This window comes from Uloborus diversus, chromosome 5 (assembly GCF_026930045.1).
Source record: "Uloborus diversus isolate 005 chromosome 5, Udiv.v.3.1, whole genome shotgun sequence".
NCBI lineage: Eukaryota > Metazoa > Arthropoda > Arachnida > Araneae > Uloboridae > Uloborus > Uloborus diversus.
In genome coordinates this window covers 73,917,614-73,944,847 of record NC_072735.1, presented here as the reverse complement: position 1 = coordinate 73,944,847, position 27,234 = coordinate 73,917,614, and the positions used below count along the sequence as shown (strand labels likewise).

Here is a 27,234-nt window from a genome sequence, read left to right as displayed (position 1 = left end):
AAATCGTTTTTTCCCTTAGGTCATTTACTCCTTGTTCAACTTGAGTAAATATAAAAGGAAATCATATAGAACTGTGATTAGGTTCTTTTGTTTGTAGATTCGTATGTGGGATGGAGCTGCCCTTTCTTAGAGGGTTTATTTGGCGAGAGAATTGGCGCCATCGGCATTTTTGTTGTTTGCTGCACTGATTAGCTAAATGCGAATTTATTAGAGTCGAAAGTTTTGAACTGCTTCACACATGCTACGTGAAAACACTTAGGATTGAACTTATGTAATCATCTTAATTGTGAAGTAGTCTGTTTAAAATAGTGTCAAGCAGTTTCATCTAAATATTGGGATACTACCTCAAATTCGGTATTATACCTTGAATTTGGTTCAAGTTTTTCTGAGGTTCTTTGCAATGTGTTACGTACATTTGAGAAAATACAGTGTTGAAAAACACAAATTTGAAATGAAAATTCAATACATTTTACTTTGAAGTTGTAATAAAAATTTTTGATCGGTAGGGGAAATAAAGGAAAGTTATTGGAAGAGTAGCAGGAAAGTATTAATAGCAAAAACTGCTAAATTAAAAAGAGTATGGGAAGAAATAAATGAGAACTTTTTTATGGGGAGAAGGGAAATAAACATACTACTACAGACATATGTTGAAACGGTTCACATGTTCCTCCTCTTTAATATTTTACCCTAGGGCCCGATTGGGTTGCCGGTGATCCTGCTTACAAAATCTTCCTATTTCAAAGCTTGGCACAGAACTGATCAAAATAATGCACTATGAATTGCTTTTATTTAATCTTTTTAGTATAGGAGTAGAGAATGTAGGAAAAGAGAATGAATGTTTCAGAATAAAATTTTGAACTGATCAAACCATCAAAATAAAATTTTGAATCGATTTCATCATCAGAATAAAATTTTAAAAAGTCTCATCCTCACATCCACATCATCAGAATAAAATTTTAATAGATCTCACGAGGATAAAATTTTAAATAGATCATCTCATCTAAATAAAATTTTGAATTGATCAGATCATCAGAATGGAATTTTTAATCTGTCACCTCATCAGAATAAAAATTTAAATTGATCCCCTCATCGGGATAAACTTTTAAAAAGAGAATAAAAATTAGATAGATAACATAATTCGAATAAAATTTTATATAAGTCGCATAGTCAGAATAAATTTCTAAGTAAATCACATTATGAGACTAAAATTTTCAATAGATCACATCATTAGAACAAAATTTTAAATCGATCATATAATCAAGATTTATCTCATTTGATACTCTTTGTATGAAATTCGCCAATACGGCGAGAAGCATCAGATTTGGGGAACTTGATCAAAACAGAAATATAAGATGGGATTATTAGATGTTTCCGTTCGCATCATATACTAAAGAGGTCTTCAAGATCTGCTGAAGCAAATGCGTGATGTGGGGTATAATCATTGACCATTGCTGAACGCTGTTCAGTTCCATAGATCGGTTTGTGGAATCTTTTCTTTTCTAATCATCGAATTTCGTGTTATCTTTTCTTTGTTGAGTGCTATTAGTTGATTGTTGGAAAATAGTCTTGTTGCGAAATATGGAGGTGAATGCATGTGACTGTTCTTATGTTTTTTTTTTCATATTTCGTCTCCCCCCTAAGATTTTTTTGTCTTGATTAGCTAATAAATGCGGATTAAGCATTCTGTTAAAAGAAAAACATCACAGAGTGTACATTATTTTTACAAAATACTCTTATTTATCTAATTTAAGATTGACTTTTCGAGTCCCCAAACATTTTTTTTTCTTTTATGTCCTTCTCCCTGGAGCACATTTTGTGTTTGCCGCGAAGTGCATTGAGGGCAACATACCTATATTTATCCATGTTAGTCTTCATAAAAACGCTTTTTGGCACATAGGTACTCTGCATCAACGTTTTTACTCCAATCTTGGTAGGAGACGGAAATAGGAACATAATATTTGCCAATATGGCGGTTTCCTGATCTATGTGAAGTGAACCCAAACGTAGCAAAATACTCAGATCATTCAGTTTACAGCTTACCCTAAACGAATACAACAAATACAACTAAACACATTTAAACGAAGACAAAATCGCATAAACAAAAAAAGTATTACGATAAATCAATTTTTCCAAAATCAGAGTAAGTGCTCCTAATCTGCAATGCAGCGGACTAGACTCATGAAACTTCGACTAGTAAATAGTGTTCTTGACCGCAACCAAAAAAAAAAAAAAAAATCGCTGGTAGTGACATCTAGTGTCAGACGAGAGAAACTTAGGGGGACGAAATCGGGCACAGGGCCATATGGCTACTTTACCCTATGCTGTAAAAATTTTGCTGCTAAATTTCTACTTTGTTAAGAGTTGATAAATTGTAATGTGAAGAATGGCGCTAAAGAAGAGTTTGTGCGGCATAAAAATCAAAAGTTCATTCCCAAAATATATCTGGCGCAAGTAGTTTTGTACCACATTCTATGCATGTATTTATTTATTTTGCCCTTTTTGCAATAAACTACGCATAAATATGAAATATTAAACGTCAATAGTAACAAAACGAATACCTCTTACAAAAAATGAAATTATTATGGAAACAAAACCTGGATAATGAGTCCAGAAAAAACATTTCTAATAAATTCTCAAAGTTATAAGAATATAAATATCAATTCGGGTGTTCCGGGGAGAGACAACAAATGAAAGACAAAATGCCTCAAACGAACAACAAGAATGTCTAGAATAAGCACCCCTCCCTTCTTCCTACCGAAAGACTTTTGTTCCGACAGCTGGACGCCGTGTCAGCGTGAGGGACCTACTGAATGGAGTTCCAGTCAGATTCGATCTTGTTCTGTTGAGAAAAGGGAAGAAAAAAAGGCGTTGGTTTGTGTGACCAGATGGCACTACAGGAGCTGATTATATTTATTTCTCCCATTCCTTCATCCCTGAAGACGAGGGAAGACATCTCTGGGAAAAGAAGATATTGAGACATGGACGAGAGATGTTTTCTGGATTCATTCTTGTAATGGAATTTCGAGCAAGAACGGTATTTATTCTAAAGCAGTATTTATCCTGATGAAGATTTCTTAGTTAGTTGTGCTCTTGAATTTATTTCAGAATGAGAATAACTCCTTTGGGAAAAAGGAAATTACACGATTTTGGTTTCCTAATCAATCTTTCTATCTAATCTTTTCTGATAATTGCGTAAGGATGGAACACTTGGTTTTAATTTTTAATTTTCATGTTATATGTGTTTAAACTCATTTTATGCATTATCCTAAGTTAAATAATTGCCGATGATCGAGTAATTCGCGTGTTTCAACAATGAAACTTGCGCCAAGGCATGATAATTTAATAATAAGTTTTGGTAATGTTTAACATGCATGGAAATGCTTTATTGTGACAAGGCTGAACTCGATCCGGCAACTTAGCAGTTTTACTGGTAAGACTGTGTCATTTCAGGGGAATGAAGAAACGAAAAAATGGTCACAATAAACGCTACCTACTGGAGTTAAGGGTTAATCCACTGTAGTTAGGGTTAGAATTTCTACTATCAAAATATCACCAAGCAGGCAATGGCTTCTTTCAAATGTAGATGCAATTTTCACCCGTCATACCTTGACGGCGACTTTCTAGTTTTATTAATACTCATTAAAATTCCAAACGGTTTTATGTAAACAAAGCATTTACAAAGATTCATGAAGTAAATATTTCTGATTCTTTCTTTTCTCAGAGTTTTGCTTTTGTAAAATTATCCTCAACCTTTCTCTATGAAATTTCTCACATTTTATCGGTCTGCCATTTATCGAGGACGAAATAGAACTCCTGACAAATTGAGAGCCTCCCTCTCTCAATAGCTGATTATATTTATGCTCAATTATTGGCTATTACATATATGAGGATATCATATTCCTACATCCCTTTTGACGAAGGAAGACATCTCCGGGAAAAGAAGATTCTCAGACATGGAAGCGAGATGCTTTGTAGATTTTTTCTTGTTATAGAATTTTGAGCAAGAATGGCATTGATCCTAAAACAAAAAAGTGTCCTGATAAAGATTCTTCGTTTGGTTGGGCTAAAGAATGTATTTAGGAATGATAATAGCTGTTTTGGAAAAATAAAATTACATGATTTGCTTTCCGAATCAAATATTTTTCTAATAGTTGTGTGTGAGGAACTGCACGGGAGCACGGATTATGATTTATTGGGTTCAATCTTCAGTTCTTTCCGTAAACTCTCGTTAAACTCATTTTATGCTTATTTCGTTAGCATTCATTCAAATCTCAAGACCTTTATGTAAATTAAGCATTTGGGAAATTAATAAATAAAATGCCCGTAGAAAGACCACCAAGTTCGGACAATATCGTACAGGTTTTCCAGGGGTGCCCACCTGGGTTGGAGGGTTCATGACGCACACTGCGCCATTGAAATTTATAGGGGGGTTGTTCGGGGGGGGGAGGGGTCTTCGTGATATTTAGGGGTCGCCTTTGCTCTAAGAAGAGGTGGGCACCCCTGGGTTTTCGAATCTTTTCCTCAATTCAAGCAATCAGTTTGAAATTCTTTTTTCACCACATACGATTTTCTTGTGACTGTTTATTAAATCACTAGACCGAAAGCGCTAGAAAGGATTCGAGAAAACAAAACACTCCCAAACGTGACTTACGCCTCAATCCAATATCTTCCGTTTTGCACGTCAGTCCGACAGCTGGTTGACATGTCGGAGTTAGCAGCCGTCGAAATGAATTAGCTCGATCGATGGTTGTCTCTGCAAGAACAAGGATGATTATACCTTAAAACGACTTGAACAGATGTCAGGATGCATTTCTTCTGCATAAGTATTATCAGAGGGGTAATGATTCGTGTCGTTGTGTAAATCCCTCGCGCATTTCTAGGAAATTAACTATTTATATGCTGAAGACTTTGTTTTCTTCATTGTCCGAAAATATTTGACTTTTTGCTTGTCTTTTATTTTGTTGATGAAGTAAGTCTCAAATGAAGGCTTTTGTTTGATGTTTGCATACATATGAGATATTTAAAATTTATTTAGTTTTATTTTTGGCATGGTCTGATAAGTCTTGTCCCCTGAGCATTGGAACACCCCAAGTCGCTCAAAATAATGTCACGGACTATATTTCTAACAATATGACTGTTACGTTACATAGTAATGAAGCACTGGAATAATTCTATAATTTAAAAAATACTGAGGATAACATAAAATTACTTTTATCAGGCGATATTTTTTATGATATACAGCGTATTATTGAAAGATATTTATCAATCTAAACACCAGTACTAAAAATTGTAATATGTGAATTAAAATGCAATTTGCTGCAAAAAATAGAGAAATCTAAGAGGTGTTTTTTTTTTTTTTTTTTGAATGATACAAATTGCTTGAGTTAAAAGACGAATTTTCGGAACAATGGCTTGGTCGTGGAGGGGAGGACCCCTGTACGACCTAATTTTCTGTCATTTCGGTGAAAGACAGTCCTTGAAACAATGTTTACACTCGTTTTTTAAAGATTATATTTTCACTTTGTTTTGATAAATTCTATGATAAATGTTCTGGAAATGGACCTGGAATCTTTAATCAGTGTATGTCTAGATTTTTTAGAAAATGAGAGTTATAGCCGTGAGACAGAGCATGATCATTTTACTGCAAAATTAAATTTTCAATAGGAAACAGAACTAAATTTCTATAAATTCTGTATCCAGAAGAAAGATTTTTAAAAGAAATCCAACAAAATAAAAATATTAGTTGGGAACACGATTTCTCATTTTTTTTAGAACCACCCATCTACGGTATTAGGTTATTTTAGACGTAGCTGTTAATAAGTATGAAATTGCTTCTTTAAAACATAAATAATTGTTTAGCAATAACAATTTTTAAGATTTTTATAGCATTATTTTAGCGAATGAATTTCTTCCTTTAGACAACTGGGGGAAAGTAAACTTAAAGTTCTTACTCCGAAAAAGAAATCGATTACCTTTTGCCAAACCTTAATTTTGTTGTTTGAACAATACTTCTGTAATTGCTCAAATTCCAAAGCTTTTAATCTTTTCAACTTAGATATTTTACAAGAGTTGACGTTTAAAAAAAAAAGAAAATATTTGTTCTCGACATCACAGACAATTTGTTCTTTGTCGAGAAAAGGGATACTCTCAAAATGTTTTTGGAAAACTTTTCTTTTTCTTTTGTGTTATGCGAAGAAGAAACTTCCTAACATGCAATACGCTCGTAGAACGTGGTGCTTGTTAGAGCTTGAAATGGGAAATGTTGGCGAGAAAAAATGAAGTCTGAAGGGTTTTTAGGCGATTAATAATCCGCGTCTTTCAACAGAAAAATGGTTTTTCCAATTTCTTCCGGTAGTAATAGTTCTGTCGTCCTCTCTTACCAGTTACCAATCCCGGTAGAAGAATTTGGAAATTTTATTTCCAAGAGAAATGCTTCAGTTGTTTTTTAAAAAGATTTCAGCTTTCTTGTTAGTGTTTGTAAAAACTTCGACTACTGTTGTTACTTATTCCCTTTATATTCGAAACTTATGAAGGGAAAATTGTAGTTCTAATGCATTCGAATTCAAGATGTATTCATCTTCAACATTTGGATCTATCCATCAGGTGTAAATCTTTGTGTATTTTGGTACATTCTTTACTTAAAATTTCATACGAATTGGAGCATGGTTTTTCCCCTCGGAAGTTAGACTATTTTTACATTCCTCATAGGGGCTGTCCATAAACTTTTACTTTAAAACTTACTAAACTGTTGTCTTACTTTTTCTCACCATATTGGATTCCCGCCCTCTCTCCCTCTTTGCCACACTTCATCTTACCTTACACGCCCTCCCCCTGGCATATGTCGCGCTAGCGCTATAGTGCGTTGCTATAGAACGTTGCTATAAAATTTATTTTAGTATTTCAAGCAAAATGTAAGATGTCACACTTATTATCACCGCCTCCCCCCCCCGTCACAATTTACGAGCCCCCGCAGCACACTTCGTCATACAGACGTCGTAAAACGGTTGTTAACGTTGTGACAGCCGTTTTAAAAGTTTATGACACGGTTTTGTGCTACATGGGAAACATCACACCATTGTGAACGACCCCATACTTTCACAAAAGTGAAAGTATAAGTAGACATTTTAATAAGTTGCAGTTAAGTTAAAGCTGAAATTGAGGAGGGAAACCTGGTGCCCAGGTTGAAAGTCCTTGCAACCTCCCAAAAATTTTCGTTTTCGGGAAAATTTGACTTTGCTCGATTTGGAGTCAGCATTGTGATATTGAATTGTTTTTAAATAATGAATGCCTAATGTTTCTTCTTATTAGATGTAACTATACATTTATTTAAAAAAAATCGATAAAATTTGGTGTTTCATTCGGTAAATTGAGAATTTCCTTCCTTTCAAAAAATTTAGATTTTGGGTGACCTGATGGGAAATGATAGTAGTAGTTTGATATTTTTTTTTATGATGTACTGTCTTTGTCAATTTCTATGCATTTAAATTTGTTTTGCCATTTGAAAGCATTTGTTCTTTAATGCTTTAAGAAGACATGCATCATTATTATTATTATTTTCTTTGTTTGGGAGGGGGAGGGGGGTTCTAAATAGTGTCTTTACTGTACTTATCTACGAAGTTTTTTAGGTTTACTGGCAAAAAACTTTGTATATTAGCCATATGATCATTTTGTCTTTGGTGTGGCGGATTCAAATGCTGTTTGTTGTCCATTCGCTCACATCTTTGCGGTGATATTTGTGTTTAAAAAAGAACTTCCTAAACTGTTGGTTTTAGCTTATTTTTCTAATTTCCTTTTTAGGGGTGAACTGCGAGATCAACCTGTGGGAAGATAAATGTGGAGAGCATGCCCGAGGAGTTTGCCGAGGAGATTCCCAGTGTGCTAACCTGAATGATGGAGGTTTCAATTGCGAAAACTGTTCCCGTGCCTCGTGGAGTAGCCGCCTTTGCGAACTGAGGGCTCGGAGTTTCACGAGGGGAGCCTTCCTAACTTTTCCTTCCTTGAGACAAAGACACAGGTTGCACATCAAGCTGAGGTAAGATATCCTCCGAGCAAGGGTTAGGAGGAAGGAGAAAAATGTTCTACTAGATCGCTAATTTAACCCTTTCCTTTCGATTTTCTTTAAAATTCGATAATCTGCCATTACACTCATAGACTCATATTTTCACTGTAAAATGACCCATAACATTTGAGTCAACCCTTTTCTCTCAATTTTCTTTTACTCTATACCACGCTTGAACTTGAAGTTCCGTAAAAGCACTTGTTTTCACGTGTTCGTCGAAACCGCGAAAATTTAAGGTCTGTCCAATATTTTAACTGTATATAAGTATAATGAACTTTTGGTTCTGATCATATAAAATTCGTGAAAGTTTAAACTCGCGAAATCATACCGATACCTTTTTTTTCACGAAAATAAGTGCTTTAAAAATAAGTGCAAGATCGCGATTACTCAATCAATGGACCGTAATCAATTACGTTTTTGTGTAATCGCAATCGTAATCCAAATGGTAATAAAATCTTGTAATTTTAATCATTTGTTTCTTATTTTCTGATTTGTGGTGAATAGGGAGGTAAAATGGGAGGAGATAAATCTTTCCTATCTGGAAGTGGCAACATTTCTTCACTCTTTCCAGAGGGCGCTCTCCGTGCATTGCTCAAATCATTTGTAAACAAATCAATGTGAATGATGCTAATCTGTCAATCTTTTAGAGGCTGCTATGGAAAAGAAAAAAAAAATTGTACTAAAATTTGGTGTAAATCATCGACTAACATAACAAACCAAATATGACTTTCATCCCACGGAAATTGTTGCAGTATTTTTTTTCAACCTGCCCCACTTAAGATTGTTATTCAGCACAATACATTTTTTAACCTTAAAACTCTTATGAAAGGACACGTTTTAATTCCCTCATGCTATGATTGAAATTGTTTCATTTCCTGCTTAAAATTTTTAATACATAATAAACCACCTATTAATTCAACTCTGAACCATTCAAAACAAGGGAACTTAGATCAGTGGCGGATCCAGCCGATTATTTTGGGAGGGGCCATCCGAAATTTTTGAACTAATTCCCCAGGGTCGAATTGAGTTTCATGCCGCCCCTAGGCAAATTTGAAATCTGCCGCCCCCTCCCCCCTAAAAGAAGCAAAATATCCTTGACTCAAAAAAAAAACGTAAAAAAGTGTTCCCCAGGTTTAAACTGTCAAACTTATGAAGAAATGATCGCGTTTCACATTCTGAGGCGCCCCGATGAAATGATCACAGTGATCTCCCAAAAAATTTTTTATTCGGCAAATTTTGTTGACGATTCGGCAAATACCATGATTGAAAAACATTTGACTTTCATAAGATGTGTGAAAGTAATCACTATTAAATGACAAGAAAAGATTGTCTCTGTGGAAAATGAAAGAATGCTAATATTTTACTTTCAAGAATAACAATTTAATTCAAATGTGTATTATAATAGCAAATTTGCCGCCCCTGAGAAGTTTGCCGACCTAGGTAACTGTCTACTCTGCCTATTGGGAAATTGGACACTGATAACTCCCCAGAAATTTTATTAAAATGAAGTTTTAAAAACTCAATTTTCGGGGTAATTAGGTGAGGGGGTGGATTTAGGAATCTCCCTCGTAACTGTTTCAAAATTTAAATTTACGAGTAATTTTTGAAAATTAGGAAACTAAAAACGCATTTTGTCTATTTTTGATGGTGTACGGAGAAAGGTCAGGTTTCGAGCGCTGGTCCCAAAATACTTTTTGAAAATAAAGCTTAGAAACCAAAATATTCTGTTATTATACATTGAGAAGTTAGAAGAGGAGGGGTGCCCTTCTAACTCTTCAGCTGTCCAGCCTAAAAATGCACCTTTAGGTAATGTTTGCCTACGTTGAAGGAAGTGTGAAGGTGCTTAGAATCCTTCCTTCCTGGAAATACTTTGTCTTTGGGGCTCTAAAAATTCGATTTTTAACTATATTTATACATATTTAAGAAAGGGAGAGAAGATTCGTACAAGAAAATTCCTACAATCACAAGGCTTTGGGAGGGGCCATGGCCCCCATGGCCCTCCTCTAGATCCGCCCCTGACTTAGATCAGGCTTTTCCTGTTCATGTGAGAAATTCCAAAGTACACTGAAGAGTAGATCCTGCTGTCACTGATGATGTCCTAAGAGAACTAATTTCTGTTTACAAAACTAAAGCTGAAATTTATGGTGTCCCAAGGTGCCCCACCTTCCCCTAATAATAAAAATAGGTAAAACAGGAATCAACCACATTTAGCAATCATACATAATCAAAGTATTATTAGTAAAACCTAATTTTAAGAGTAAAGTTTTCAAAGAATAAATATCTTTAAACATAATTAAGGAAAACAAATTCTGTAAAATATCAAAATAAGGTACACGTTGAATTTCTTGGGCATGTTGCTTTGAAACTTAGAGCTCCTTTACCAGAATGTGCTAACGAAATTTTTACTTTTTTATTCATAATACAACTCTTCAATGGAATCCAATTGGAATTTAACTAAACACATGAAAGCAGTGTTTCCTACAGAGCCCTCTAGCATCAATAAAAAATCATTGCCACTTTTAAACTAGCGATCCGGTAAAAGATTTCTCTCGTGGTGAATTCAATGTAATATTAATAATGCTTATTGATATTTCTTAATGCACTACTCTTTTATAGATTTTCAACGAGAGAGAAAAATGCTCTCATATTTTACAATGGTCGTTATAATGACAAGCATGACTTCATTGCTATGGAAATCATTGACAGTCAACTGGTGGTTTCATTTTCTCTGGGAGCGAATGTTTCACAAGTCTCTGCAACTTTACCAGGAGGCCTCAGCGATGGACAGTGGCACGAAGCAGAACTTAGCTATCTTAATAGGGTATGCTTTGCTTTTTTTCAATTGTACTTTTCTGAAGCAGTTTTACAGTTAAAAGCAAGAGGAAGGAGGAATACAGAAAGTTTTTGGGAGGGATGCCAAAAGTAAAAAAAAAAAATGCTTCCCCCACACCCTGCCCCCTCCTTACAATTAGAAAAAAAAATTCCCCTGAGGTTTCTTTAAAATATTTTTAAAGATCTTTTAAAGGCAATTAATCTACTTTAAAGTATAGAAATATTTACACTAAATTGCATCGGATGTGGTTGTCACTACCAGGGGTGTCCACCTGGCAGGAGGGGTCAGCACCCCTAGTGACTACAGAACCTTACATAATTTCACCAAAATGGTACAGTCATGCATAGTATAACTAAGAAACATTCAGAATGATTAAAATAAGAGGGTATTATTTCAGAATAATCTTTTTTCTCCTATTATCAAAAAAAATTAATGACTATGATGATATTACGAACCCTTGAACTAAAAAACTCATGAGTATTAAACCAGCATCTGCAACTCCTATAGCAAACCAAAGTGAAAAATGCTTTGTGTGTATGTTTTTAAAAAATATACATTTTAAAAAAAAAACTTTTGTTATGGAGGAATAAATTATAAAGTAGTTAATGGTATAGTTTATTTTTTATCCCTTTGAGATAGAAATGGATCTCCTGTGCCCCCCCCCTGAAATCTACTGCTGGGGGGAAAGGAAATAAACTTTTTTTATATAAAGAGTTGACTTTTTTGCTTTTATGAATATTATATTGAGTGTATAGAAAATATAATTTTCAAAAATGTAGCAAGAGATTCATTCTGTGTTTTGTAATTTATAGAGGTGGATTTTGTTGAGAAATATATATACATCTCTGAAGTTGGAATTACAACAGCAGACAAAAAAATTCATTAATTAAAGAATTCGTGTTTGGTAGCTAGGTTAAATTTGATCATTAAAATAATTTTCCTTCATTAGAGTCGTATTTGATTTGAACATTAAAAAAAAATCTTTTGTCTGAAAAAGCTGTAAACTAATAAAATAAACAGTTTGTAAGATTCATTGGATGTAAGAAACCAGCTTAGGTAAAACTAGATTCTACCTTTTTTTAAATTTATTTTTATCTCTGTATGATGTCAACCTTCGTAAATTCGTAAACATTTAAAAAATTAATTTTACTATTTTTGTCTCTCTTTTGAATAAATGCATAAAGCTTGATAATTATGTATTAAAAATTCTACGAATATAATGCTGGAAGAGAAAAAGAGAACGGATTTTTAGTTCATATAAAACGAAATATAGTGAACTAAGTGTGAAACAGCTGTGTTTTCCCTTCAGTGAAAGTATCACAATTGTACTGTGGTAATATATGTGTACAATAAAGAACTTTAGTATTCTCTTAACAATGCTTATAAAATATGATTTTTGACTAGATCTTGTGCAAAACAATTAGAGAAGCTAAGGTTTATTTTATTAAAATTTTAGAATGATTTTATCCTATATACAAAAAAGTATTTAATATTTTTATCATTATTTTTCTACACACGTCAGAAAAAGGTTTTTAAAGCCCTAAACCAAGTGCACTTTTTTTTTGTTATCATAAATTCACCAGTTTCTGTGTATCTTTTTAAAATTTGTTTTCAAAAAATTTAAAAGTGTGCAGAATACTCATTTTATAACTCAGCAAATTTTAGAGAATTGTCTGGATCAAATTCCAGTCATCAGAATTTATTGCCAGACAATTTTCCTTTTTAGATTTGTGCATTTACATTCTGTTTGTTAATCAGTATGCTTGGCATTGATTTTAGAAGAGAACAATTTTTAACTGAAAATTCCATCTTGTGTTTGTATTCAAATTTAAAACTTTAAAGTAAAATATGTTTTGGAGCTATAATTCTGAATCTCATGTTTCAATTATTTTTAGACTGCCACTTTGAGTATTGATCACTGTGATGTTGGTGTCGCGGTTAAGTATGGTGACGAGCTGGAATACAAGTGCGCAAATTCAGTAACACATGAGTTAGAGCCCAGGTAATATCTTTTTCTTATTTATTATTGTTTTTATTCACTTATTATTACTTTTTTAATGCCTTGAAAAGACACATGATTGCATAGATACAACTTGTTAAATTAACAAAGCCTTTTTTTGAATTTCTTAAATGTGTTTTAAGGCTGTCTATAAATAACTGTAGCCTTTTTTTCTGATTTGTAGCAGTTGCTTGTCATTGTCTTTAAAAAAAATGTATTCCTAAATAATTGAAATTTATAAAGTATTATGACCATACATTGTTACAAACACAAATTTGAGTGTTATACAAATACTTTACTGTTAGCCTTTAGATTTTTTTTTCACTTATTTCTCAGAATACTTAAAATGTTTTTATGAATGTATTTTGATCTTTAAAGATTCAAAAATATTCAGTATAATTAAGAAAACATTCGTTTCATTGATATAATAAATACCTACAAACTCATCAATGGAGCATTTAAAGCAAAAAAAAAAAAGCATAGTTATTCTTCATTAATGTTTAATAAAAGTCATAGAATGCAATACTTTTTAAAATTTTTTCAATTGATATGCTTTGCTGGCACTTTTATTATTACCCCTGGAATGCATTTTAATGTTAAGGCTAACGAAAAACTATTACTATTTTCAGGTGTGCAGATTTGATGCAGACTTGTTATAGATTTTTGGATTTAACTGGACCCCTCCAAATCGGTGGATTGCCTGCATTGCCATCTGATTTTCAGATCAAGAACAAGGACTTCGTTGGCTGTATGATGGACTTGTACATTGATCACAAAATGGTCGATCTGAACACGTAAGAAAAAATGAGCTATAATTCTTAGTGAATTAAATATAATATTTATCACCAAAATCAATAAATAAAAAGAGAATGCAAATTTTGACTCTATAATAAATTGTAGCCTCTCATGACTGATAAATGAAAATCATATGTGTGTGCACAGTACTATTCTCTGACAATTCATTACTTTAATATTTTAATGAAGTTAATTGGTTCCAGATTTGGATTTGGAATTGTTATAACCCTAAGTAAAATGTAATTAATCACATTTATTTTACTTTGTTATATTTAATTCTAATATGATCATAGCTTTTTAAAGCCAGGACTTGACCCCAAGTACTAGTTTTAAAAATAGCTGTGTAATAAATTGTTGTAAGAAATGTGGTAGCTTCACAGAAGAAAGCCTGCCCTCTTGGAACTTAGCATATTACTAATTGAATCTTTTTGTATCAGATAGATTCATGAATACAAATAGACTCAATTTGAAGTTTGCAATTAAAAACCATTTTTAAGTACAGTAATCTCTCGCTTATACGCGACCTCTGTTATACGCGATTTTCATTTATGGGCGTTTCGCTCACGGTCCCGGCCAGTGATATAGGCAAACAATGTTAAGTCTTATTCATTTATACGCGAAACCTAAAATGCACCTTTCACTTATGCGCAATAAAATTTTTTCAAGTTGTAGTTAAATAACCTATTCACGCTTTGGCTTATTAGAGGATTTGTAACCTTCTTGTTTTGTCTCTCAAAATATATTCCCATGCCTTTATTCCATTGTTCGGATTCTTCCACGAACGAGTCCTTTTTCGCAAAAGTGTACAAAAGGGGTTGGAATTAGTCTTGTGATTGACATCGAGAGGGGAGAACAGGTTACGTACGAAAAGATTGTCGTCACTAACAGTCGTGCTCAAACGGTACACATTGACGTAGCCTATCGAGAATCTTTTGCATCCTCGTAGACTATAGCACTGATCACATGACATTTTTTAGGTCTTGAGGAATTCGCTTACGTACTGTACAGTGTATAAAAAATAACAAAACGTACAACTTCAAATTTTACATTTTTATTAAATTACAATGCATAAACGGAAATTATGTGCGTATTTATTCATTAGTATTAGTAGTATACTATTAGTATTACAAAAACTGATGTTAACTTATTGTATTTAAGCTAATTTTTGGGTTTTTCACTTATGCGTGAATCTCACTTGTGCGCGAAAATTTCGTTCTCCCCTTTGGTCGCGTGAGAGGTCACTGTATTAAGTAACTATTTTTTTTAATTACAGCTTTGTGGCAGATAATGGTACGCTTGTAGGATGTCCACAGAAGAAAGGTTTCTGCCATTCACAACCTTGTCAAAATGGAGGTACTTGTGAAGAAGGATGGGGCTCTTTTGTTTGTCACTGTCCAGTTGGATTTGGTGACAAGGACTGTAGTTCAAGTAAGTGTTTTCTGTTTTTAAAAGAATTTCATTTACTGTTTGAACTTTGTAAGCTTTAATTTGTTATAAACCTTTTTACATGCTCAGATCTTTGGAAAAAGCTTGATCAAGGTAAATTTTAACTTTTATTTTCCCTTTAGAAATGGTTTCTAGCATTAAACTTAAAAATGCATAAACTTAATGTGCATTAAACTTCAAAAGTTAAGGTTCTGTGTTTTATTTGCTGCATGTAGAGATTCAAAAAACCTATTTGTGCTACAGGAATGAAGCCAAGAGTTTTGGGGAATAAACCCAGAACTGTGGGGAACATTAGGCATTTTGGGAGTAAGCAAACTCTGTGTTTTTCCATGTTGATTCTAGGCTTAAAACATGCTTGAGATTATTTCCAGATAATATTATTGCTAAAAAAAATTCTATAATCTCAATATCCAGATTAGTAGTATTCATAAAAATATTAAACATTCAAATCAATCCATTAAACATTTAATTGAAAACCAATGAAAAATTAGTCAGTTAAGGGAAGTTATAATGCTTGTGTAATAGTCTGTTAGGCATATTTTTTTTAGAAAACAAAATACACAACTTGCATTCATAACAGTAAAAAGCATTAAAATTTTAAAATTGTGAAGGAACAAAAGTTAAAACAAGTTTTCCTTCCTTTAATTATTTGAAAACTCCCGGGAATTTTCGAAATTTCCTTCCTCCAAAACCTAGTTTATTTCCAGGAATACACCCAGTATATTTCTTCCTTTGCAATACTAGCTGAATGTTATGGAAACTATATTAATTCGTAATTGGAAATTTAAATATGTACCAGTTATTTGTTATATTTTCTTTGTGTTCTATATTATTGGGGACATTCTGCTCATACTTTTTAATCGTAGAAATTATAGAGTTTCACTAGTTATTCAAAGCAATGTGTCTGTTTTGTTATGTGACCTTCTACTAGAATTCATAATACGTTGGTGCTGATTTCTAGCACTTAATTTGCACAATTTATTTTCATTATTTACTGTAAATTTCATAGAAATTCAAAGAATTTGACTTTTTTTTCACAGATGTGGAACCAGTACGTCATTTCCTTGGTGATGGCTTTCTTATATTTACGCCGCACACACGTCCAATTCAGCAAGAGTGGCCCATTAGTTTGTCATTTAGAACTCGTCAAAAAGATGGACTTCTGATGAAAGCACAACTTGGTCAAGCAAGCTTTGTAACTCTTGAAGTAAATATAGAAATTTGTCTAATAAGATTTGCACAAGTTTAAAGATTCTGATAAATAAAAGAGAAGATTTGAATACTAACATTCCAATGCACTAACATTCAAATATTAATCATCAATAACCACATAACTGTTAGTTTTTGTTTTCCATAAATTATTCTCTTTCTACTTTCTAAGAGCATTGTAAACCAACAACTTAAACATCTGCTTTTATTTATTTAGAATATGTGTTATTATGAGAGCTACCCCTCCTATGTTTGAGTGGTTTTTAAGACCCTATCAGTTAATGCTTGGGGGAAATTTATTGCCTACATTTTTACAGAATTCAATTGTTTTAATGGTTTTGGCAAACCTTGTTCATATTTTTAAACAAAAATGTTACCATCAAGTATTACTCCATATGTTATATTATGGCATCTACGTAGTCAGCAAAGCATGTCTCTGATCCAGTCTGAAATATAATAAAAAGACAATTTTCTGATTCATATAATTATATAATAAATAAGATTAAATCACTACAACTACAACAATGTTTATCAAATAAATACTATTTCATGCTTCATTTCATATCCTGAACTCACCATTGATAGTAGCAAAACTATTAGCTATCGGTTTTAAAAAGTATTTTTAAGTAATTAATTTCTCATGCTGATAAAATTATTGGCTGATATTGTGTATTCCTCATCTTAGAATGCTACTTTGTAACTCTGCCATTTTTTATGTGTGGAAATATAAGCTTATATTTTCTGTTACATCTCAAAAATCATTAGGAGTTAAAAATTTATTTTATAATTGATTCATGTAAACTAATGTATATTTTTAATTTTTAGATATCTGGAGGATTTTTGAAGTATAGCTTTAATGAACAATTTTTTATGATGAAAGATGTTTCTGTCAGTGATGGCATTTGGCATAATGTAGAAGCAAAATGGATGGCTGCTGGAGTTTGGCTTAACCTTGATTATGGCCAATTTGAGGTACCTAAGGGAGCAAACTCCCCTGTTTTAAAAGCTTAAAAGAAAAAAAAATATAGTAATCTTATCGCAAGTGCATAAAATTATGAGAAAAATATCAGTGATTGCAAATTTTTAGGGTTTTCAGAATTTTTATTTCAAGGTTGTAAAAAATGCACTTTTGTTGCTGTATGCCTTATTAATTGACTCAAACTTAAATTTGAGTTTCTTAACACCTATGTCTAAAAAAAAAACCTTCAATGGTTAGAGTAGAGTAGTATCTTAATTAAAAAAAGGAAGTAATTAAAAAAACTTTTGTCAAATTAACAATTAATAATTATCAATTAATGTTTCTCAAACAAACATATTTTCACCATTTACCAATGTCTGTATGTATTTGTAAGATTTTATTTTGTTTTTCATTGATGTTGAAAATGTAACCTGAAATCATCATTTTACATTGAAAAAACATGTATCCTTAATTAGTTATCTTAGATGTCTTGTTCTTTGAAAAATAGTTAGCATAGAAATAAAAAATGTAGTTTTAGTCCATTTTTATACAAATATGTGCAGTGATTCACATTTATTCCTTTTTGTTCCTTACTAACTCCTTCTTTTTCCAGGTTGTAAGACAGTTAGAAGGTCACATACGTGGACTTTATGTTGGAAAAGTGTCTGTAGGAGGAGTTCAACCCTCTGAAGGCCCTGAAAATTTAGTGTTTTTTAATGGCTGTATTCAGGTTTGTAGTTTGTTCTAAAAAAGTTTATTTTACTCCCAAAAAAAAAAAAAAAAAAAAAAAGAAAAAAAAGAAAAAAAAGCATAAATCTTTTTTTTTTAAACTTTTCTATAATTTATTGTTTGGTGTATACCAAGTTATATATTTCTATGTGAGGAAATCAAGTACAAAAATACTGAATGCGAACAAAAGACTCGTCAATAGTAGAAGTTTTAGAAAGGAAAAAATAATTGATTGCATGAAAGTGCCATTTTGAAATAGAAGTTCTCAAAAACAAAAAAGGGAAAAAGACATGTGCCGAATCTTTAGGTTTAATTATTTTGCCATCAAATTACTACAAACAATATTCTTGATACATTATAAGTAGTGCTCAAAAGAATTATGTGCAAACACATAATTGAAACTTCTACAAATTTACATCACACTGTAAATTAATGAAACAGGAATAAAACAATACTTAAAAAGACTGTTTCATGTAGTGTCAGAGACAAAACCAGTTATTGCACCACACCCCATATTACAATCAAAGAAGTAGGTACACTTAGCTCTCAGTTCAAAATAAAAAAAACATTCAAAATAAAAAACACTAAATGTATCTCCCTATTCAAGACATTCAAATTTTTCAACATTCAAACGAGTAAATAAAAGTAGAACTGAAACCCTATTCTTAAATCAGGCCAGTCACCATTATGATGGCTGGATGTGCTTCTGAAATAATCTGCCAATATGAGTTGTTTGTGGGGAGATTTTTATTAGAGATTATGGTTTCTATGAAATAAATTGCTTGTTGAGAATAAAGTAATTTAAATAAAATTGAACTAATGCTACTGGAAAATGTAGTCCAGAATTTCATTCTTCAGAAAACTATTCTTCAGAAATTGAGATTTGAAAATATTTATTTCGGCTGGGAAAGAAAGTCTAGTAATACTTACTGTTTCAATTCTGACAGCCTTAGAAACAAATACATTAAATAAAACTTTTTTGTGGAAGCACAAGCCTCAGTTTTGTGCATGGATAACCAGCAAATTATAATCATCTTCTTTTGTTATTAATAGTGGCATTGCAACTTAACCTATTAATGTCAAGAAATTTAAAGGAAATATGTTTTTGTAACTAGTATTTTTAAAATTATGGCACATGAAATGAAAAACTTTACAGAAAGAAAAAAGTTTTTACTGTATTAATGTGAGAAATATCATTAATGTGTTTACACTATCTCATTTGTTTTGCCTTTTTGTTCCATTGCCAGTTTGCCAGGGAACTGTAAAAATTAGTTCAGTTTGTTTTTTAAGGTGTGGAATTAATTTCAGTGCTCAACTTTTTACAGGATGTGAGAGTGGATATGAATAGGGATGCTTGGCTGAGACCATCGTTGGAGAGCAATGTCCGTGATGGCTGTCGAATTCAGAACCCATGCCATGGAAATCCTTGCCCTGCAAATAGTACTTGTGTCGATTTATGGGATCATCATGAATGCCATTGTAATATGGGTAAGTTGCTGGCTAGTTGCTAACACAACAAAGCTTGTTTTATTGTTACTTTGTAGCATTATATCACTCACAGTTAATTCTATTTTTAGCTAATTTCATTTAAATATTTATGCAGTTGTAGTATCTTCCAGCTGTTTTTCTTTGAAACCATACATGAAATTCTGGTCCACATTTTTCTTTGGAAACCTCTCCTGAGAACAGAGGAAAAGTTGAAAAACTTAAGAAAGCAGAATTGAGGTGTATTCATCTACAGGCAGGGGAGGCATTTCAGCATTTCGTTTGGGGGGTCGAGTTTCTTGAACATGAATTGCCTCAATACGGTAAAAATACATATTGGTTAGCAAGAAGTGATAATAAAATGGTTTTAAAGTCAAGAATAATTAGATTTGTTAAGAAGAATTAAAATTTTTGCGACCAAAGCTTTAAATTTATTTATAATAAGTTATCTCCGAAAATATCTCAGTACTACTTTTTGTTTTTTAGTAAAGTTTTAATCTGCCATTTTTGGAGTCTAGAAGAACAGAACATTTCGTAACTATATGTTCTTGATCCAGTGTTTTGCTTTATTGCCAGTACAACTGAAGATGAAGGTCTTGTTTGCCTCATTGCTCTTCGAAGATAATTCTCTAACCAAAACAAACACAAAAGTCAAAAGTGGTTGACGTTCAGTTTTCCCACGACTTTCTGGTTGTGTGCTGAGTTTTTGCACCGATGAAGAGGCTCCATTGTAGCCTTGAAATAGCTATATGCTGTATTTTTGTGTTAATTTGTGCTTTATTTACGTTGGTTTTTCAATTTAATCACAAAAGTCATCGTTCAAATGACTGACCTGATTGAAACAGTCAAAAAACAATGGAAGCGAGAAAGCTTTGTGAGAAGAACCAAGGGCGGACATATAGGGGGGAAAAGGGGGCTGCTCCCCCTTAGAAATTAGAACTTCCTTGTTTTTAGTATTTTTTTCTTTGCAAAAATGTAAAAATATTTCTTCTCCAGCCATTAATGAATAAGTAATTGAAAATGTCAAATTTTAATGCCTAATCTGTCCTGAAATTGGTTTTCATGAGTAAAATATCATGCTTTACCATGGTTAAAATATCTGAGCCCCCCTTGCAATTTTGCATATGGGTGCCCATGAGAAGAACTGCCATGTTGTGGTCAAGGCTACAGAAAACTTTATTACACTGCATACTGCAAGCATGAAATTTTGGGAGTTTAAAATATATTTGGCTGTTGATTCGTTCTAGTATTTATGTGAGTTTGAGCTCATAAGATTTTGAGTAGCATGCATATAAACTCATGAAAAAACGCTCTTTTATACTAAAATAATCATTTTTCAGACCTTTTGATTAAGTAAGCTGATTAGATCTCATGGTTTTCTGACATGAATCTAAAACTACACCACGTAGAGCACAATTACAGCTCTTGCTCAAAAAGTTATTGACTCAGGAGTTATAGAGTAATTGACCTAAAACTTTGATTCTTGTTGTTTCAAATTATCCACTTTGAGACCGCTTAATTAAAAATGTTGATTAGTTGCCATGGGTTTCTAACTTGGACCTTAAACTACACCATGGTTCGTACTTAGCGTACGAACCCTGGTGTAGTTAAGGTTTTCAAAACTCCTCCAATATTCCTTCATTTAGGAAATTTTTTTGAAGGGCCCTTCAAATTCCTTCATTTTGGTTTCAACTCCTTCAAAACTCCTTCTTTTTTAGTTCAACACTACATAATTTTGCTCTATGACAGTAACTTAAAATACTTTGATGGACAACTTAACTTTGTCATAAGGGCGAAGGTATAAGAGCAATTTTAATGAAATAATTTCGTATATTTATCTTTTTTCATTATTCTGGAAGGAAGTCTGTCACAGACATGCATCCAGGAGACCCCATAGCGCCTACAGCCTTGAAATTTTGTACAAAATTGCTTCGAGTGCACCTGGGGTTTTATTTTTTTTAATTCGAAGTAGTTTTTTTGTAATTTTTTAAGTTCAAATTTTGCGTAAATTGCCTATTATTGCCTATTAAAGGGGTGAAAAATTACTTGCACATATTAATATTATATATCGTTGGAAAGGGTAGAATTTTGTTTCAATGCTGTAACTTAAATAGGGTGGGAGTTAATTGCGTTTTTAGCTCGATCTTTTTTAGGCTTAGCTAAAAGCTAGGCACAACTTTCTTCATTAAATCTATGAGTAAAAGGTGAAGGAATTGTCCCACAGTTTTCTTTTTGACATGACTGGAAAAAGCAGCTATTTTTACTCCAGGTCTAACTCGACCTTTAGTTGAAACTCTGAGCTTGCATCTCCAAAGGAAAAAAAGGTACTAGCTGTTAAAAATCAAGTTCGAATAATCTCATCTTCATAAAAATTATTGATGTTTTATTTGGGGTTGCCATAGTTACGTCTTTTCAATTTGCATGTTTCTTCTTTCTTATTCACAAACTTTAAAGGTTTCAATTTTAGCGGAAAGTCTTAGGCTCAACTCAATTTAAGCCCCGAGCTAAAGAGCAAAATATGTTACTAGAGACCACGAATATCAAAGCGACTTTTAAGAACGTACACAACTGCAGTTTTTCAATGCTCATGAGCCCTTTAGCCCTTACGGCTCTGCAAGTTGATACAAGTTATTTTGAAACTCGGGGAAGGTTTTTTTTTTTTTTTGATCCAAAGGGTGCTCATAATGTGTTTTTAATGTTTCTTTTTACTTGACGATTTAAATCTTTGCTAATCAAATAAGATTGCGAAGCAATCTTCGGGGGTTGGTGAGCGCTAGCGAGCAGGGGGCAGAGCCCCCTAGTTATTTAAATATTTAAAAATACATAAGTAGATGAACTATATTAAGTGATTGCATTAAAAAAAAACAATTGTTTTTGTAAATCGCAGTTATAATATTGTAAAAAGGGTCGTCCGCAATTGATGTCATGCCTTGAGGGAGAGACAGGTTCATGAAATTGTGACATGGCAAAAAGAATGGGTGACAAAAAGTGACAAAAGACAGTATAACACTATGTTTATAAAAAATATGGCATGTGACAAGAGGATGAGTGACATGAAGTGTGACACTTTGTGACAAAGGGGGAGGGGTGTCAAATATTTTGAAAAAAGTGACATCAATCATTTAAGGACAGCCCATTAGTACTCCTTCAAAATCTCAATTTACTCCTTCTAAACTCATCCAAAACTCCTTCATTTTTTTTTCTGAAATTGAGTACGAACCCTGTACACCACTTGGACTATAACTACAACTGTGTCTCAAAGTTATTGACCTCTAAACAGCCATTTTTAAAAAATCATTGACTTTGAGACCGTTTAACTACTGAAGCCAAGAGAAACGAAAGCTATTTTATATTTTTCTTAGTACTATACTGTGGTGAGTAGTTAATCATACTTATTTCCGAATTTTACTCATGGCTTTAGCAGATATCTGGGCCCAAATAAGGCAAAAAAAGTTAAATTGAATTTTCAATTGACCTTTGCCCTCAAAGCCATGAGTGAGTCACCAAAATATTTATAGTAGAATGTACCTAGTATCAAGTAGTATCCTTATTTAAAATAATTGGCTTGGTTCACTCATTGTATTTGAAGCAAAGCATCATATATTTAGCTCTTTTTTCTCACAACCCTAAACTTTGACCTCCACTCGAGGGCCAACATTTCAAATTAGAGAGGAAAGAAGCTTCACCTTTTCTTATCACAATACTAGTAAAATATCCTGAAGGTTTCAGGAAAATTGAAGGTGTCAACTATCAGGTCCCCATTCACTTTGTTCAGCTTTAAAAAAAAAAAACTCTTAAAAGGGAAAAAAGGCTCTCCTTTTCCAATTGGCAGATTTGCTCATTTTAGAAATTCACAATACTTTTAATGCTGTGATGAAAGACTTGCGAACAAAAATTTATTTTGAATTGTTTAGCAAATGTTTGTTTTAAACCAATAACATAGTATTGCTTTTAATATATGTAAAATAAAGAGTATCACAATTCATAAGCATAGTCAGAATCTTCTGTTTGCAAGAAGTGGAAGGAATTGGTGTATTATGCTAGGATTGGCAATATGGCTTAAAAGCAAGGATTTTGATAGGGGGAGGTGTAACCTGCAAACCTTCTCCTCTTGCTGTCCCTGTCACAAGTTATTACATGTTACTGATGTCACCTGATATTTTAAAATAATTGTGTAGCTTCACACTAGACAGGTTTTGAAAACTGGCATTTTAAAGTTTGTTATACAACTAAATGTAATGTAATATTGCTTTATGAACTAAATTTTACATAAAAGTTACTATAGTTACAAAAGGATTACTATAGTTAGGTATTTTAAGTGTTTCATGATCATTTATAGTACAGTTGGCATTTTAAATGGACTTGAGGAGCATTTTTCAAAAATTTGAGCAAGGTCCTTAAAACATTGGTGTATCGTTGTTTGATTGACATTGAAAGTAAAGATTCAACATCTTTTGAAAGTTTATAATAAAAAGAATTATAACTTTCAACATTGCCTCCTTTTTGCTCTAAAGTGCATTGTATGACACCAAGCACGTTTTTGACATCTATCGAAGAGGGCAAATTTGGCACAGCAATTTCCTCATTTTCCAAAACCAATTCCTCCACTTCTTGGTGTGACATATAACTTCGGAGTTTGTTATGTCCATTGCAGTTTTTACCATACTACAACTATATTTTTTAATTTTTAACAAATGCTCTCCAAATGCTTGATTTTATGAAACAGCAATAATAATTTTATTAAATTTGTTTAAAAGGATGGTTTTAACATGTTTTGATATTGTAATGATTTTGTCCCTACTGATTTTATTTTTAAAAGAACTGATTTTATAATCCAGTGGTTTTATAAGTGGCAGTTACTGTATTTATTTTTGTTTGATTTTATTTATTTTGAGTGTAAAAATCATTTTCAATATTTTAATTTTCATACCTTTTACCCTTCAGGATTTGTTGGAAAGCAATGTTTACCCGTATGTGAGGTCAATCCTTGTGCTGCTGAATCTGTATGTAAGGCTTCCACAAAAGTTTCTATGCATGAAAATCACAAGTATGGATATAAATGCGAGTGTGATGCTCACCACACTGGAGAATATTGTGATTTGCCATTAGATCATCCATGTCCATCAAATTGGTGGGGATATCCTATATGTGGACCCTGCCACTGTGATACAAGTAAAGGATACGATGCCAATTGTAATAAAACAAACGGAGAATGCACATGTGAGGTAATATGTTCATTTCAAACTGAATATTTTTTGAACTAAATATTAATTTAGTAATTACTTATGATGGAATTCAACATTCCTTTGATGTGTGATTTTTTAAAAAAATTTTAATGTGTTTCTTTCAATTTTAAAAGTTTTCTTTGAAATAAGATCATTTTGAATGTAATATTGCTCTTTCCTAACATTTTCAGGTGCGATTAAATTATTGAAAACACATTTTATCAGTTGATTTGGTTCTTGTTGATTAGATTTATTTTAATTGAAAGCATAGCAAAACTACTGTGTTGTGGCCATCACAAAACTTTCTCCTTTATCTATCTGATGAGTTCTTGGATGTAAGGTACAATCACTCATGTAATCACTGCTACAAAATTGTGCTCTTTCCCAAAACAGAAAGATACCGATAATTGGGATATTGATGATCTTAATTCATTGGCATTAAATTGAGGAATTTTTTTCCTTTGCATGGGTAAACAAATTGTCCCTTTGCATGGATAAAACAAATAGTCGGATATATTTATTTTGCCTAGGGTTAGCATAAAACAACAGGGCTGCCAAAGTAAAACAATGCTCGAAAAAATTTGACAACCGTGCCAGTTTCAGAATTATAAAAACATCTTAGTGGAAGCAAAGAGCAAAAATTGAAAATTATTTTAAAAGTCTCACTTAAATTAATTATAAACATTTTATTGGTTAACATACAAAATATGGCAACAGATAAATTTTTTAAATCATTGAGATTTTTCGGCTCATTTGCTGACAATTAAATTGCAAAAAAAGTGCAGACGACATTTTAATATGAAATTGACCTGTTCATTATTACGAGATTCAACTGTATTATATTAGGATCTCATATATATGATAATTTTTTTTGATCAAATTCTAAAATTTATACCAAAAGCTTATTCTTTGCTGTTTATCATTATTTTTCATCTTAGTGTTACATTAATTTATTCTAGATACGTGAAATTTTAGTATAAATAACTTTCAGGCTTAATTTTAGCTGTGAAATAAACTTATTTAAAATATTACCTTGAGGATTCTCATGATGCATCTTATTTTCCAGGATAAGCACTTCCAACCGCTCCACAGTGATATTTGCTTTGATTGTGATTGCTATGCTACAGGTTCATTTGGAAATCGCTGTGATCCAATAACAGGTCAATGCAAGTGTAGAGCTGGTGTGATTGGTAGAAGATGTGATTCATGCTCAAATCCATTTGCAGAAGTTACCTTAAGAGGCTGTGAAGGTAATGTATAAATATCTTTAAATGTTAGAAATCAGATGCTTCCTTATGATTTTACTATTTTCAGTCTAGGTGTTGTAACTCTACTTATTTTTCCCTCTTCTAATAAGTTTAGTTTCTAACTTTTATTTATGTTTGGTGAACCCGCCAAAAGGTAAAAAAAATTTCATTACTCTTAGAATCTTTAGATTTTAATTGAGAAGCTATGATAGGTTACATTGAATAAGATGTTTTAAGTTATACAATATTCATCTTTAAAATGTACGAATAGATGTTTAAGCATTTCTATGTAAACTTATCATCTGTAAATATTTGTCCATACTCATGTTTGGGTATTTGGTGTTAAAATAAGTTAATGCTATAAGAGCTATTCTCAACAAACAGGCGTCTGTGTCATTGACTTGTAATCTGCATCATGTTGTGAAACAGAAGTGAAATAATTTTACAAATTGGATAATTATGATTAATTTCTGATATTAATTTTTGCCTGCTTCCATGATATATGTGTATGAACTTTGTTTTCATGGAGTATATACATTCAATGTGATTTAAATTTACGAAAGTAAAATGACTCGAGATTACAAATAAACAAAGATTTAAGATTGATAATACAAATTTCTTTTTGGTAAGAAACTGTTTAAGTAAAATTTACTTGTATGAATATGGATGTTCTTAGGCATAACTGTATCAATAGAACCTATATTTACTTCTTTTCTTGAATGCTCTGTACAATAGTTTCTGTAATGATTTTATTTCAATTCTAGTTGTATATGATGGATGCCCACAGTCATTCAGTATGGGAATTTGGTGGGATCGGACATTATTTGATCAAGAAGCAACACATCCTTGTCCTAAAGGCTCTGTTGGTGCGTAGTGACCTAATGCCTTTAAAATTATTTATCATTATTTTTTCAAACCCCTATTTTTTCAGTACTTCAATTTTGATCATTGTACTAAAAATTAAAATTTAATATTATTATTATTATTTAATTTTTCAGGAAAAGCTAGCAGATATTGTGCTCAGGATACAGGGTGGGAAGAACCAGATCTTTTCAAGTGTACATCAGAAACATTCCTTGAATTGGCTGATCAGGTAATTTCCTTATTTCTTTCACTTTCAGACAATTTGACTTGATTTTCTTTCTTGATTGGAAAGCAAAAACTAGCTCTAGGCTTTTTTGTATTTAAAAAAATAATTTTTGATATTTGTGTATTGGCATTGTACATAGTTCTGTCCCTCTATACATTT

At 32.3% G+C, this 27,234-nt stretch overlaps 1 protein-coding gene across 1 annotated transcript in view; it reads left to right on the top strand.

The window, feature by feature from the left end:
* Window positions 1–27,234, top strand: part of LOC129222971 (protocadherin-like wing polarity protein stan) — a 209,062-nt gene that overhangs the window by 137,860 nt on the left and 43,968 nt on the right. The window contains exons 6-19 of the mRNA XM_054857534.1: window positions 7,798–8,032; window positions 10,676–10,880; window positions 12,788–12,894; window positions 13,521–13,685; window positions 14,960–15,114; window positions 15,202–15,225; window positions 16,173–16,339; window positions 17,167–17,313; window positions 17,913–18,029; window positions 19,354–19,516; window positions 24,458–24,738; window positions 25,805–25,988; window positions 26,750–26,851; window positions 26,984–27,078. Of these exons, the coding sequence (XP_054713509.1) occupies window positions 7,798–8,032; window positions 10,676–10,880; window positions 12,788–12,894; window positions 13,521–13,685; window positions 14,960–15,114; window positions 15,202–15,225; window positions 16,173–16,339; window positions 17,167–17,313; window positions 17,913–18,029; window positions 19,354–19,516; window positions 24,458–24,738; window positions 25,805–25,988; window positions 26,750–26,851; window positions 26,984–27,078 (2,147 nt within the window). The remainder of the gene's footprint in view (window positions 1–7,797; window positions 8,033–10,675; window positions 10,881–12,787; window positions 12,895–13,520; window positions 13,686–14,959; window positions 15,115–15,201; window positions 15,226–16,172; window positions 16,340–17,166; window positions 17,314–17,912; window positions 18,030–19,353; window positions 19,517–24,457; window positions 24,739–25,804; window positions 25,989–26,749; window positions 26,852–26,983; window positions 27,079–27,234) is intronic.